Source organism: Orycteropus afer, unplaced genomic scaffold (genome assembly GCF_000298275.1).
Source record: "Orycteropus afer afer isolate SDZICR_OR568_19922 unplaced genomic scaffold, OryAfe1.0 scaffold00618, whole genome shotgun sequence".
NCBI lineage: Eukaryota > Metazoa > Chordata > Mammalia > Tubulidentata > Orycteropodidae > Orycteropus > Orycteropus afer.
Window position 1 is genome coordinate 411,995 of NW_006922205.1, and position 15,409 is coordinate 427,403.

A 15,409-nucleotide genomic window follows, 5' to 3' on the forward strand; every position below is an offset into this window, starting at 1 on the left:
TGGTATTTGTGTGTTTATTACATGTATACATACATGCTTATATACACAAAAAACTTCAGAAAGAAGCCTCAGAAGGCAGTAACAGTGGCTGCCTTTGAGGAAGGCTGCTGAGAGGCTGGGATGGGTGATTCCTTTTCCTAGGCCCCTTTGACTTTACCATTTGCACGTACTTGAGAGATCTATCTTCCCTGGCAGAATGTAGTTTCTGAATTACCAGGGAAGGAGACACATTTGTCAGGTAGGTGGGTACCCAGATGTGACCTACGACAGTAAGTAAGCCAGTCAGGAAAGGCTCTGGGCCAGAGCAAAGCAGGGGCCAGAAGAAAGGGCTAAGAAGCTGCACAGACAAGGGCAGGTTTCAGTTCACTGTGACCCAAACCTCCATTCTTCACAGGCTGCCCTCTGCTGGCCACATGAGATACTAGAGGCAGCAACCAGAGCCCTGCCATCTGGAAGCCTCATTCTCCCTACTCCCAATGTTTCAGGGGATAGTTCCTTCCTACATGTTGGAAGCAGAAAGCAGCAGCTAAAACCCTTATTCTGTTAAGTGGTAAAATGCCAAAACCAGCCTTGCTTGCAGCACTGTGGGCCACCACTGTGCCTGTCCCTAGCAGTGCAGTCTGCTGCTGCCTAGGGTGGGCTTGAGAGATAGCAAGGGGTCCAGGACAACCAGGTGTTCAGGAGGGCATTGGTGCAGTTCTAGGCTTCTACCCTTGGTGCTTGAAGCTGCGCAGTGGGTTCTGGGTCTTACCCTTCTGCAAGGAGGTAAAACTGTGGGTTAATTAAGGGTCCAATCATCTGCCTACCTGAAACAGACGCTAAGAGGGACAGGGCTGCCACCTCCCATGACCTTTCTAAAGCTATGCTGGATCCAGACAAGGGCAGTGCTATCCATTCTCTAACATCTTTCCCTCTCATCTTCGGCCTGGGCCTCACCCCCCATCCTCCTTGCTCTGTTCTTCCTAGTACCCCACATCCCCTTCACTGCTCTCTAGTGGAGATACATGAAAAAGAAAGGCAACTATGGACAGAAAAACGGCTTCTTTTTTGTTCCTGATAATTGCCAGAGCCAGGGGCAAGGACAGCAGTGTTCCCAACCCACCTAATTTGGATCCAGCTGCTGGGACTTCTACAGCAGTTCTTGGGGACTCCCTGGACAGGGTGGAGGGACCCTCCCTCCTGCTCCCCAAGGGCAAGGTCCTGCTGTGCCAGACATCCCAAAAGCAACTGGAAATGGGAACAAGAGAGGTGCTGCAGCCGCCCTGGCCAAAACCCACAGTGGGATGTATGTACCTTAACTTTCCGGTAGGAGGAGGAATGCTTCTTCCGCTTCTTATGAGGGTGGATGACTCCACGAAGAGTAGGAGGGACTGGGGAGAGATTGTAGCTACTCAGCAGAGCCTAGTACCCTCAGTGCCCCTACCTTATTTACCTGCCTTCATCGCTGGCTCTCCACAAAGGCCTCAGGAGACAAAAGACAAATATGTTCCACTGAGAGCCTCTCTGTCCCTCTAGTAGCTCACTCCTACTCACCATCACACCAAGCCTCCTGCTTCTGTATCTGCACAACCCCACTACTCAGGGAGCTCACTGCTTCAGTGAGCACAACCCCCAAGACCATTTATAAGAGCTGACTTCAGTCTTCATAAATGACACTTCACACACTTCCTGATGGCCAGTAGCTAAACCCACAGGCATGGAGCCACTTATCAAAGAAGTAGGACTATAGGGACTCCCACCATCTAAACCACGCTTCTGTAGTGTTTAAATGTGTTCCAATAGGTATGTAACAAAAAAAGGAAAAATAAAGGCATTGTTTCTTAAGAGAAGTGCTATTAAAATAGAAATCACTTTCTTCCTCTGTGGCCCATCATTACAAACTCTAAATACCCCAAACTGGTGACCTCCCTTCCCCTTCCTCCTTAGAATAAGTCATCCTCCCCCAGCCCCAATTCCATTTTCACTGACTTCCCACAGGGCCTAGTCCTCCTGCAGGCCAGCCTCACCTCAGTCCCTTTACAAACCCTCTTGTGCTCCCTCTGTCTCATCAGTCCTGGGTACCCAGACCTACCCTTTAGTACCCATCACCACACTTTCCAGTGGGCTGTGGCCATCCCAAACCCCCCAGCCACACTGTCTTGTCAAATGACAGAGAACACAACAGAGTTCCACAAAGCAAAGCTCCCTCCTCTCCTCTTCTGCCTCAATCCTGGCCTATCTCCCCCCTATACTCTGTCCTCCCCTCCCTTCTGTGAGGAGATATCCCTCCTCCCATTCCAAACTATGACCCCTCCTAGCTGGCAGCTGCTCCAGTAATCTCTCCTTCTCTAGCATTTTCATTTTCTCCTACCTCTTCTAGATCCCTCCCCTCAAATTGGCTTGGGCCTTTCTAGCACTATCTGATCTACCTTTGGTCTCTGCCTGCCCCATAACTTCCTCCTCAGCTGCTCTTCTCCTTTAATCACTTTACGCATTTTTTATCATAAAAGCAACACATGCTCATTACGCTGTGATACCAAAACATGGAACACGAAAAAAGAAAAGCCATCCCTAGAGTTGGCCTCATATGATACCATGACCACACATATAGCGAGGCAGACTCCTGAACCTCTGAGGTCAAGCTTTGGCCTCATCGAACCACAGAAACCTCTAGATGTTTGCCCATACCTTCCAACAGCCAACTTAGAGTCACTCCTCATCACCAGTGTCCCGTCATTGCCACCACTCCTCCTGATATTCAGCCCTTGGAGGCATTCTTCCTAGGGTTCTAGTGGCTCCCTCCTGCTTCAGCCCTCTTCCCTAGTGTCTGTTTCCGCCTTCTACACTGCAGCCCACAGACCTTCCTCTCTACTTGTTATTCCTTTCTACTGATCCCACAGCCACCCCAACCTTCACCTCAGTGTCCCAGCTGACAGTTTCCATCTCCTGCCACCCTCTCCCAACCTGTGCTCATGCTTTCAGCAGCCAGCCTTCACTCACTTTTCCAATGACAAGCTCTGTAGAAAACCACCTAGGCACCCCTTCCTGTTCTCCCTTCCTGGCATGAGGCCCTTCTGTGGTGCTAAAACTTTCCTAGTACCATAGTGGAGACAGCAGTACCTACTTCCAGGACTGCTAAGGCCAGTTTGAATAAAAAGCCACATATACAGTGGCATCCCCAGTGCCACAGCACCAGCACAGAGCATGGCACATGCCCCCTGACCCACCCAAGCTCTGTATGCCCACCCCTCTCACCATCCTCTCATGCCCAGGGCTGCACTCACCCAAGTAGTCAGGGACGTGGCCCAGGTGTGGCTTCACCACTGCAGGGTGCAAGGGAAGGTCATGTCGCAGCAGCTGAAGGTCACGGGGGTTCTCTTCAAAGTATGTCTGACATTGAAGACATGGGGTCAGTATCATTCTTTCTAAGTGTTATGGATTTAGTTAGAAGAAATAATGTTATCACATGTTTCAAAATACAAAAGGGTATACCATGAAGTTTCCTTACCCCTTTATCCCCAGTTACCCAACTGCCCTCCTACTTTTGTTTCTTTCTGAGAATATATATGCACATGTACTACATGTGTACATAACCTTTATTATAAGACAAATAGTAGTATACCATACCCTTGTTTTTCAGCACCTTGTTTTTTAACTTAACATCTTAAGAGATTACTCTGACACATAAATAACCTCCTCATTCTAAGTCTATGAAAATGTAGTTATTTGGATGTTCCATAATTTTTTTAATGAGCCCCTAAACTCTTAGACTATTAGACTGCAACCATCCTGGTACAACGATAACACTGTGATGGGCGCTGGTGCAAATATGGTTTTGCAATCATGAGTACGTCTAATAGATAAACCCTTAGAAGCAGCATTTCTAGATCAAATGCTATGTGAATTTGTAATTTTGGTGGACAGCATACAGACGCTGGGCCAACAGATTGTCCCAGTAGTTAAGCTGGCTCCTCCCACTGTCTTCAGCCACTTTCTCCCGGCCCTACTCAAGGCTATAGCTTACTCTCCCCTGCTCCCATCTTGAGCCTAGCAGGCTGGTAGCTAAGAGCAAACCTTCTAGTCCTGCCCCATCCCTCACCTTGAGCTTCTCAGAACGCAACAGCTCTTCTTTCACCTCTTTCAGCCTTGCCTCCCGGATGGCTTGTTTCGTCACTGAGCGCATGGCATCCTATAGGGGCAGATGTGGCCATCAGCACAGTGTGGCTGTCCACTCCCTTGTCCCTGAGTACTCTGCAACAATAGCATTATCCCTGGGCCCTAAAAGAATGGCTTCTTCATCCACCACCTCTCCCACTTTCCATCACGTCCCTCTCACCCTGCAGCGGTAGCGGAAACCTTCAATCTCCTCCATCCGGAACTGGTAGGGAAGTAGGACAGGGGCCCCATGCTCTGTAGACAAGGCAGCAGAGGTCCATCAGGACTGAAAGCTCAGGACAGGGTCTCCCAAGAAGCCAGATGCATAAGCCCAACTATACCTTGGGCCCTGCTCTGGGCCCACAGGCAGCATTTGTGCTCTGGGTTCCAATGCAGGAGGCCCATGACACTGTCTATGAGAGTGACCTGTGTACCCTGACCCTGGGGGTCCTTGATCCCTCCATATGTAGCTGCTCTTCAGTGCCTAGAACACTACATGTAAAATTAAACATGAACGTTGTCAGGTACTGTTCAAGCACTATATACCATAGTGCATCAAGTCACCTCACAGTCACAACAAACCAATGATACAGGTACTGTTGTTATCGCTACCTTCAGGTACAGAAATGAAGGCAGACAAATAATCCCCAATATCTCCCCTTGCTTCCCCAACCAGTCTCAGCCCCACCCCCTAGTCTCAGCTAAATGGTGTCTCCTAGGCCCCACCCTCTATGTAGTATCCAGAGGCAAGCAGTGCCCTTCCCTGGCATCTACCTTCCTTGGCAAAAGGGAAGAGGGCTGGTCTCAGCACTCACACGAGGATGTGAGACCCCTATACCCTACATCAGTCAACACCAAGAACCAGGGCTCCTGAAGGCTCTCTAGACTTCCCTGCCCACAATCTCCTAGGCAGTGAAGCAGATCCTTCCCTTCTCTACCATTCTTTCTCCACAGCACTAGCTGCCACTCTGCTATTCTCTTTCCCTAGTCTGTGAATCCAAGATGGTACTGCTCCTAGATCAGCTCCAGCTCAGAGGTGCCAGTGCTGTGTGCTACATGCTGCAGAGCTTCTCCCCTCCATGGGCCTCAACTATCCAGTCCTCTCCCAGGGCCACCTCCTTGGACACCTGCTAGCCTTTCCAGGACTGCCTGAGATTTTAAACCTCTCCCTCTGCCTTTCTACTCTATGAGGGAGGCATGTAAAGAAGACTTTGAACAAATTATTTGACTGTTCTGAAGCTCAGTTTTCTCATCTGTAAAATGAGGTGCAGTGCCTGCTGCACAGGGAAGAGTGATGATCCCATGTAGCCCAGTGTGTCACACACTGACCACAGGGCCTGGCACACAGTACTTAGTACGTATCAGTAGCTCTGTCACCACGACTATCTTCTTAATACTATCTTCTCTATCATCCAATGCAGTCCAAGTTGTGCTGCTATTTTATAGTTTGGAAGTAAAGGCTTGGCCCTGGCCCATGCCCAGGGGAATGGGGCTCTTACCTCCACTGAGCAGTTCCTCAATTTCACCTAGGTGGGCCTGCTCTGTGGGCAGCACAAAGGTTAAGACCACACCTGGGTTGTTGGCACGTGCTGTCCTGTAAGGAGAGATAAGCTACCTGAATTTCCTACAACAGGCTCTGGTCTACTTACAACCAAGTCCTCCAGCATGCTGGACCAACACCCTGACCCACACCTGTAGCCCTACCTGCCAGCTCGGTGGATATAGGCCTCAGGGGTAGGTGGAATATCAAAACTGAGCACCAGAGACACCTGGTGGAAGTCTATACCACGGGCCACACCAGATTCGGGGTCAGAAGCCCTGTGGAAACAATCCAACATCAGCCTGCCCCCTTCTCTGCGCAAGTGAGGTCAGCAAAATCACCTCCTTAAACAGATTTGCAAATGGAACCACAGCACTCTAATATATGTAAAACCCTTACAATTAGAACTTAGGACTTGGTGGGGTGAGGTAGCCTGGTGGCCCTCCAGCTTAGGCCAAACCCTTATCTCAATCCTGGGGCAAAGCAGTAGAACTATTAAGTCCTCACCCTGGGCCAGTGGACTATTGAGGGCAGACAGATAGGTAACTTCCCTTTTCCTAGCCTATCAGTGGTTGCCCCAAGTGGAGCTCAGAAAGACCCATGCCACAAGGCACAACTCCAGCCTGATGCAGCCCAGGCATATCCTCCCTTATAGCATAGCACAATCCAACAATGAGGTAGAGAGACAATCTTAACCTTTGTGCTGACCAGAGCATGGATGGTATGTACCCTCACCCCCTTTGATATACTGGCCAAGCTTTGAGCCCAGCCCAAAACATCTAACTCCCTGCTCCAAGCACTCTGGCCTGACGTTCTTCCTAAGAGCTCAGGAGTGGGCTAGGAGAATAAGATGTGGTGTCACCTGTCTCCTTTGGCTCCTCTGCCCTGATGTTTGCCCTTAACAGAGGTCCCCAGGACTTCAGCATCAGTTGCTATGACACAGTCATAGAAGCCCTGGTTGAACTGTGAGATGATGTGGTACCTGCGGCAAAGAGTAGAAGGTTAAGTCCCACAGAGCATGTGAGGCAAAAGGAAGCCCCCACACCACCATCGGAACCACTACCCTTTACTACTTTTTCTCCTCTTAACCAACGGGCCTCAATATCCTACGTTGGTACATCAGGACTGTGAGAAGTCAGCACATCAAGTTCAGTGCCTGGCCCTACAGAGGGCTTAAGAAACAATCAGCAGCTGGGTTTCCCTTTTCAGTCCTTCTTGTCTTTGGCTTACATCAACAAAGACAGTGGAAGCAGCGAACCTGGAGCGCAGTGGGAGTTCCCCATTGAGCACGCAGGCAGGAATGCTGAACTGCTCCAGGAACAGGCGGAGCCGGTAACTCCGTTCCAGAGTGTTGACAAATAGCAGAGACTTGCCCCGGATCAATGACAGCTTGAGCAGGGCATACAGCAACAGAAACTTGTCTTCCTCAGTCTCACAGACCACCTGAAACTGTTGAAGCTGGTCTGGCCCTGGCAGCTGGGACTCCTGTAACTTGAGGACAACCTAGGGAGAGGGTGGGCCTTTGGTCAGGAAGGAAAAAGACAGAAATGCCATTGCAAGCCACTGACTCTCCAATCATTTTAGGATAGGGCAGAGATACATTTGAGGAGTTTTGGTACCTTAAGTTTCCCGCCCACCCAAATATACAAAGTCAAAGTGCTTTAACTCTGTGGTTAGTTGCTGTCTAATTGATTCTAATTCAAGGCAACTCATACATGGAGAATAGAACTACACCATAGGGTTTGTAAGCCTGTCACCCTCTAGAAGCAGATCGCCAGGCCTATCTTCCAAGGCACCTCTGGGTGAGTTCGAACTGCCAACCTTCTGGCTAGTAGTTGAGTGGTTAACTGTTTGTGCCACCCAAGAACTTATTGTGGTATAAAAAAATATACAAAACTATACATAAATTATTTGAAACACGAAACAAAGAGAAGCACATCAATAAATTACTATATCGTCAAGAGAAGCAACACTTCTGAAGGGAAAATTCTCATAAGGGAAGAACCTTAGATTTTTGGATTGCTGCCCTATGCAGTTCTTCTGTCCCTTGAGATCCCGGCTCAGACTTTCAGGAAAAGCATAACTTAAATTGGAACAAAGACACCCCTGAAGACATCTTGAACTATGCAGTGCAATAAAATGACTTTGGGGAGTAGGGGTATTACTAGCTTTTAGTGCCTTGGGACCAGGTATACTACACCCAGTAACAGCTGTCCCACCCAAACACCAACAAGGCTCCTTTGAGAAGGTAACATTAAGTCCTTTGGGTACCAAGACATATGCAGCTCCAAACACTCCAGTGGTATCCCTTACCGGGTTATGAAGCACCAGTTCCTTGAGTGCTTGCACATCCTCACTGAAAGTAGCTGACATAAGAAAAGCCTGGTAAATCCGGGGCAAGTAACTGAAACAGAGCAGAGTCCAGTCAGACCCCAACCCCAGGGCCTCTAATTGATCTGGCTGTCGTGAACTGCCAGCCAGCTGCTCTAGGCTCAAATCTCTATTCATAAATTCTTGCACTGTGAGACCTCTTCTTACCAGAGAAGACACTTGAGTTCTTCCTCAAAGCCAAAGGAAAAAAGAAGATCAGCCTCGTCCAACACCACCAACTCTAGGTAGTCACGCAGTTTCAAGTTTTCTTGCTGCAGGTGGCTTAATATGCGAGATGGCGTTCCCACCACAATATCAGGCTTCTCTATGAGCACAGCTCTAACAATAAGTAAGACTTCATTATCAGGGAAGAACACAGTGCTAAGGGATGCAGCAGTTGTAACCCCACCCAAGATAAGCTCTCTCTTTCTTGCTGCACACAAATCCAATCCTACATCTCTGGTAGCTTCATACCCCTATATCCCTGCTCCTTTCACCCACCTCTGAGAGGCCAAGTCTTCAGCAGCTGAGACATCAGCCACACGAATGTCCCGAGCACAGTACATCACAAGCTGCTGAATCATGGACTGTGCCTGCTTTGCCAGCTCCTTGGTGGGCACAAGGACAAGGCCTCTCACAGCCTGTTCTACCACAGGACCTGTCTGTAAGAAGATAATTTAAAGAGTTTTGCCAGCTGGTTCCCATCACTGTGACCACCTGACACCTTTCTCTACTTCTTAAAAGCATTATGAACCACCCACCTTAACATAACAATTTAGCTGTATTCTCATCAACCCTTCACATATTTCAGCCCACTTTAGAATGCAGAGCAAGAGTCTTTCCCCAGGCACTGATCCTTAAAGAGTAGCTTACTCTATGGTTATGAAGTTACTTAAAATGTACCAGTTATGAGGCTAGAACCTCACAATAATTCTACAAAGTGCAAAGGGGAGACATGACCCTTTTTTATATAGAAGGGGGAAAAAAAAAACGGGCAGTAAATTTCCCCAAGATTACACAAAGAATGGTGGTTGCAGGACCTGGAATAGAACCTAGATAACCAGAATTCCAGCCCAGAGCATTTTCAACAACAGCATAGTTCTCAGGCCAGCCTTCAAGAGTAAGATACCAAAAGACGGCCATGGCAGAGTGGGGTAGAGGGACAACATGGCTTATTTCTTGGAAACCAAGAAGCATAAAGGAGTACTTAAAAGACACCTGCAACCCCCTTACCAGCCTCTTAGGGCTGGTCTCCTTCCTTCCCTCAGTCCTGCCGATCACTCACCGACTTCCTGTGGAGCAGCAGCTGCAGCATAGGAATAGCATAAGCAGCCGTCTTTCCTGAACCCGTGCGGGCTCGAGCCAGGAGATCCTTCCCCTCTAGGGCCAGTGGGATGGCCTTTTCCTGGATAAGTGTAGGTCGCGACCAGCCCAGGTCCGTGACGGCCTAGGACAGACGAGGCGACAAGCAGCTAATGTGGCGCGAAGGGTGGTTGAGGACCCCCACGGACACTGCTTCCCGCCAAGCCAAAGTCTCCGCTCCCGTGGAGCCCGTGAACCTGGCTGCTCAGCCTTCCGCCCGTACCTGCAAGAGCCTGGGGTCGAGGCCCATGTGCTCAAAGCCCAATACCTCTTCCGACATGATTTTCAGTAGTGCCAATGCGCACGCGCCGCACGAAGATCGGGAGGAAAGCGTTAATAGGTCAAAGCAACAACCAATCATCTTCGCAAGAGGAGTTAACTTCCGAAAATGCTACAGCTTAAGGTTCCGGTCTTCAGTTCCTGCCTTTGGGTTTTAGGAGACGTCCAGAGCCCACAGGAAGTAGCGGCGACTGATTCTTCCTCTGGGGCGGGAGGGGGCGAGGCCTTGACTTAGAACCTCTGGCAGCAAACTCCCTTATAGCGTCTCTTCGTCTACTTCCTAAGGCGTTTGGCTGCTAACTAAAAGATCAGCAGTTCAAACTGCTAGCTGCTTCATGGGAGGAAGATGAGGCAATCTACTAACTAAAGATTTACAAGCGTTGGAAACTCGGCGATGATCTCTACTAGTCGGATTCAATCCAGTAGCGGTGGGATTGGTTTTTGTGTTGTTACTATTGTTCCATTTCCCGACACTGCCTTTTTTTTGCCGCCTGGCCCTCTTTGTTCTGGGGCCCAAGAGCTCTCGGGAGCTCTGGTAGCGTGGTGCCTATGGCACTTGACTGCTAACCAGAAGGCTGGTGGTTCAAACCCACCAGCCACTCCTCGGGAGGAAGGTTGGGCAATCTACTTCGTAGTGATACCGCCTCGGAAATCCAAGGAGGGCTCGCTATGAGTCAGGTCTGACTCCAAGGCACATAACAAGAGCTCTCAGTTCATAACGAGAAAGGTTTCCTTTAGGGTGGGGGTGAGAGGTTAACCTTCCACAAGAGTTTGGAATATGTGAAAAGGAAAGTATTTCACCCCCATGGTGTGTGCCTTCACCCAACACAGAGGTCAAACAGGTTTGTTTGCTCACATAATTGCATCCTTAAAGTTTTTTAGTGAGCACTTCTTTTAACAGCCTCACCCTAATAATAATGCCAGCATTAAACTTACCTTGAGACAAATACATAACCATTAATGTTTTTAGAATGTCCATTTGTGTACTACCTAGAAACAGGCACCCCAAAACCCACTGCCATCCTCTTGGATTCTGACTCATAAGAACCCCCATTGGGTTTCCTAGGCTGTAAATCTTTACAGAAGTATTTGTCTCATCTTCTTCCTTCAGAACAGCTCGTGGGTTTAGAACCACTGACCTTCTGGTTAGCAGCCAAATGCCTTACCCACTATGCCACCAGAGCTCCTTACATACATAACAAACACATAATGGGAACAGTACCCTGAGTCCTACACCCTACCTCCTACCATTATTTGGAAATTTCTATCCAATGCAAGAAATACCTGGTATCTGCTTCCAAAAGTCAGCCAGTGAAAACCCTATGGATTACCACAGTCCAGTCACCAACCAATCATGATGATGGCTCAGGAATGGGCAGTGTTTCATTAGATGTTCCTGGGGTCCCCATGAGTTGGGACTGACTGAATCACAACAAGAGACCTTTCCACTGTTTATATATGTACTAATTTCTTTTCCAGCTACCATGCCTTAGAAAAGGAGCCCTGCTGGCACAGTGTAAGCACTCTGCTGCTAACCATTGAAGCAGAAAGGTTGGTGATTTGAATCCTTTTCTGTAGCAGAAAAGACCTGGTGATTTGCTCCCATAAAGATTAAAATCTAGGACACTTTATGGGGCAATTTTACTCTGTCCTATGAGGTTGCTATGTCAGAATCAACTCAAGGGCATTGTTTTAGTTACCTAGTGCTGCTCTGACAAGAATATACCACAAATGGGATGGCCTTAACAAACAGGAGTTTATTCTTACAATTTGGAGGCTTTTGGTCCAAGTTCAAAGTGCCACACTCTAGGGGCTAGGTGAAAGCCCCTAAGCCTTGGGTTTTAGCTCTGCCTCAAGCTCCCGGCCCACTGAAGTTAGCAGCTTTTCTTTACTCAGGCAGCTACTAGCTGATAAGGCTGCCAAGCCCAAGGTTGACAAGTAAAAAGGCACAGTCCTGATATTACCAAATCACATGGCAGGCCATTCATTCAAGTCCGTAATAAGTTCCAAGGTCGGCAGAGCATGGCAGGCTGCTGAATAATGGCATGGCTACATCCAGGGTTCAAGGTACCATAAGCTAGAGACTATCCCTAAGGTTTCTCCTTATATAGAGGGAGCAGACCACATCCCAAAGGCAGCTACTCAGCTGCTTGTGGTAGATCCATCCCACCATGGAGTCAATTGCCAGTCTCACCATGGGGAATAACTACCACCAGCTGCCCATCCACTCAACCAGGCCCAGCCAAGTTAACATACAAACTGAACTACCACAGGCACATAACAATACCTTAGGAAAAAAATGTATGATTGGTGTTTTCCATGACTGGTGCCTATAGTAGAAATAGCAAAGTGAATGGGAGTGATGGCTTTGAAAGTAGAAAACACATGATATGGGGTACAGAAGCTACCAATAAAGGCTGAGCTAAGGTTAAAGGTTATAGTAGTACAAAGGACAGGCTACAGCAGTTGGGCTGTACAAAAATGATAGATTTGGAAGAATGAGTAACACAGATATGGCAGCAACTGCCTGAAATAAAGAGGAAAGTAGGTTGGTCTCAAGGAGCTCTGGTAGCATAGTACCTAAGGCACTTGACTGCTAACCAGAAGGCTGGTGGTTCAAACCCATCCGCCACTCCTTGGAAGGAAGGTTGGACAATCTACTTCCATAGAGATACCGCCTTGGAAACCCAAGGACGGGTTGCTATGAGTTGGGTCCAACTCCATGGCACATAACAACAACAACAACAGCTTGATCTTGGGGCTGCCAATCAGTTACCTGCACAGCCTGACTAAAAATAAGGAGTCTTGGTCCCCACCAGAATTCATTTTCTACTGCTACTGTAACAAATCACCACAAATTTAGTGGCTTAAAACAACACATTTATTAATGTTCTGTAAATCAGAAATCAGACATAGGTCTCACTGAGCTAAAATAATGCTGTTGGCAGGGCTGCATTCCTTTCTGGAAACTGGTTCTTCTAGGGAACCATTTCCTTGCCTTTTCCAGCTACCACAGGCTAACTTTAACTCATGGCCCCCTTCCTCCATCCTCAAAACCAGGAACAGTGTGTTAAGTCCTTCTCACACCACCTCACTTCAATTGTGGTAAAATGAGTTTCTATATGTGGCCTTTTGTCTTGGTTCTGTGAAAAAGAAAAACAAAACAGCTTGTGAGATTTTTTTCCTCTGGGCCCTGAGGAGTTGTTAAGTTGCGCTTGTTACAGCTACTCAGGAAAGAAACCAGCCTCTGTCTAAAACAAAATGTCAGGTATTATGCAAATAGATGAAGCCACTTGTCAGGGGATTGGTTAGTTTAGTCCAGTGAGAAGATTGGTCAGTTATTATACAAATAGGATGCATAAAATCCACCCAATAGGATTGAGGCACTTGCAAGCACTTATCCCACAGAAGTTGAAGGGTACCTCATTATCATCAAGAAAAGCCTGGAAGAGAGTATGTCCTTTGGCCCCAGGCCCCCTGTGCTGAGAACTGCATAGACGCAGGAGACAGAGCTGTAACACTGGAGAGGTGGCGATAGATCCAGGAGACCAGCAAGAGACAGCATGGAATGCTTCTTTTTCCATGGAGCCAGGCAGCTACCATGGGCTTACTGAACCATGGAGCAAGGGAGCAGAGCACCTTCAGGCAGGAGGCTGGCTGGCAGACTAGGATGTTACAGGCAATTGTCAGAGGAGCTAAAGGAGCAGGGCTTGCTGACCTACAGAGGAGTGGGCCTATGGAGGAGGCTTGCTGACAGACTCGGGTGGCTCTGGGCACTTGGTGGAGCTAAAAAGCTGTAACACTTACCCAAGCAGGGGCAGAGGCCAGGCCCTAGTTTGGGCAGAAGACAAGCAGAGGCCAGCCCCAGGCTGAGAGTGAGGGATTGGTGGCAACAACAGAGAAGTTGTCCTGATCAAAGAACTGTATCCTGAGTTATTCCTGTTAATTCTAAGTCAATCTTGATCCCATATTAATTCCCTAATAAACCATATAACCGTAAGTATGGTCTGTGAGTTCAAGGTGACCACAGCAATGACTATCAAACCCAGAAGAGAAGTAGACAGTGCTGTGGGGAGGACAGCTGGTGTCAATTAGTAAAAAGATTGGAAAGTAGATATATGTTTGACCTCTGCCTCATGGGAATTGCCTTTGGGCCGATTCTCATTCTCCCTAAAGTTACAGATCTGACACTCCTGCTACATTATTGGTGTCAGAAGTGGGATTTGTTGCAATGGCTCCTGATTCACAGAAGCATGGGATTTTGGAAGAGAAAGGATGAAAGAGTATGGGAAGTGAACCTTTTGATTCTTGGATGTTTACTTTTGTTGTTATCTGTAATTGCTAAAAGGAAAGGGATGTTATGCTGGAGCAGCAGATAGGGAATCTGAGGAGAGGAAAGCCTGGAGTGGCTTGAGTGACAGCCCAGCAGGTTAAGCAAGATGACTGACAGGGGGCTGGGAACTTCTGGTTCCACCTAGCCAGAAGCCCAAGACCATATGCATATGAATGAGGTGAAGAAAGGATGACAATAGAATGTTTTTTTAAAAAAGTTTATTCATTTATCTGAATAAACTATGTTTCTCCTACCCAGTGGTGTACAACAGACATAAATGTGTGATTGACATGGATATCGAATATTGTCAAAAACTGAGAGTAACTCTGCTTTCAGCCAGTACTTGATACGATATGCTAAAAGAAGAACTAAGATTTGCCTGAAAGAAACACACGCTATTCATTTCCATGTATATAGGGTATTTGGGACTTAGTTTAAAAAAAGAAAGAAAACTAAGCCCCATCTAGAAACTTACGAGCAGGAAATTACTATTTGAAAGACATGCAAATTCATCCAGGACTGCTGGGAGAGAGGAAGAAATACTGTTTTGCTTTTTGAACTTCAGGTAAATGATTCATCATTGGGTGCATCAAGGCTGGAAATGTCAGTGCCCATGAGAACCTCCTTCCAGGACTGAAAGTTAAAGGAAGCCAGCGAGTAGATAGACTGGTATGCCCAACTGAGCTAGTACTTGATGAGGTGACCACTTGAGTCCATGAGATGAATGGAAGTGGGGAAGTGCAGCATTGAAGAGATGGGCTGAGTTTGGACATGTTTTTTTGGCACCTACCCCTGGGTAGCTAGTAATGAGAGACAAGGGGCTGGCTGGTCTGAAGTGCAGGGAGTTGTGTAGGCTGCTGAACCCAACCTTTGGTACCTGCTGACCTAGCCCACAGGGACTAGGGATGAGCTGACCTTGACTAAATGGGGGGGCATAGCTGACAACATCTCAACTGAATAGGGATGAGATGACCTGGCCCCATATGATTAGGTAACATATTCCAAGGTTCCCATTACAACATGGACATTTTGGGCTGCCATTATTCTATCTACCACACTACCCCAAAACCAAACCTATGAGAATAGACCTAAGTGTTGCCCAGAAATCTCTGCTGAGAAGCTTCCTAGGCAGTCCTATGCAGCTGATCTGACACTGGCCCAGCATCTGAGTATCACAGGCCAGACTAGCTGTTGTTAGGTTGAGAGTAAGAAAGCAGCTCATGTACCACAAGAAAGTGATGCTTGGGTACTACAAGTCTCAGTGATGATAAAGGATGTCAAGAACACCACCCCAGCAGTACAAACAACAAATATGAACCCCTTTGTAAATACAATACTGAGTTGTCAATGAAAGCAAACATGGGTATAGGGACGGATAGATGGGTGAACAA

General features: G+C 47.7%; 1 protein-coding gene across 1 annotated transcript; it reads right to left on the reverse strand.

Annotated features, from left to right (window-relative positions):
* Nucleotides 1-707: 707 nt before the first annotated feature.
* Nucleotides 708-9,686, reverse strand: DDX56 (DEAD-box helicase 56). The gene is made up of 14 exons (XM_007956411.2): nt 9,630-9,686; nt 9,330-9,491; nt 8,546-8,706; nt 8,213-8,383; nt 7,988-8,078; nt 6,933-7,177; nt 6,537-6,656; nt 5,839-5,952; nt 5,634-5,728; nt 4,316-4,389; nt 4,079-4,168; nt 3,264-3,369; nt 1,294-1,370; nt 708-755 (listed from the first exon to the last, which is right to left on the reverse strand). Exons 1-14 carry the CDS (start codon nt 9,684-9,686, stop codon nt 708-710), a joined length of 1,611 nt encoding a protein of 536 aa, XP_007954602.2.
* Between the last annotated feature and the right edge of the window lie 5,723 nt (nt 9,687-15,409).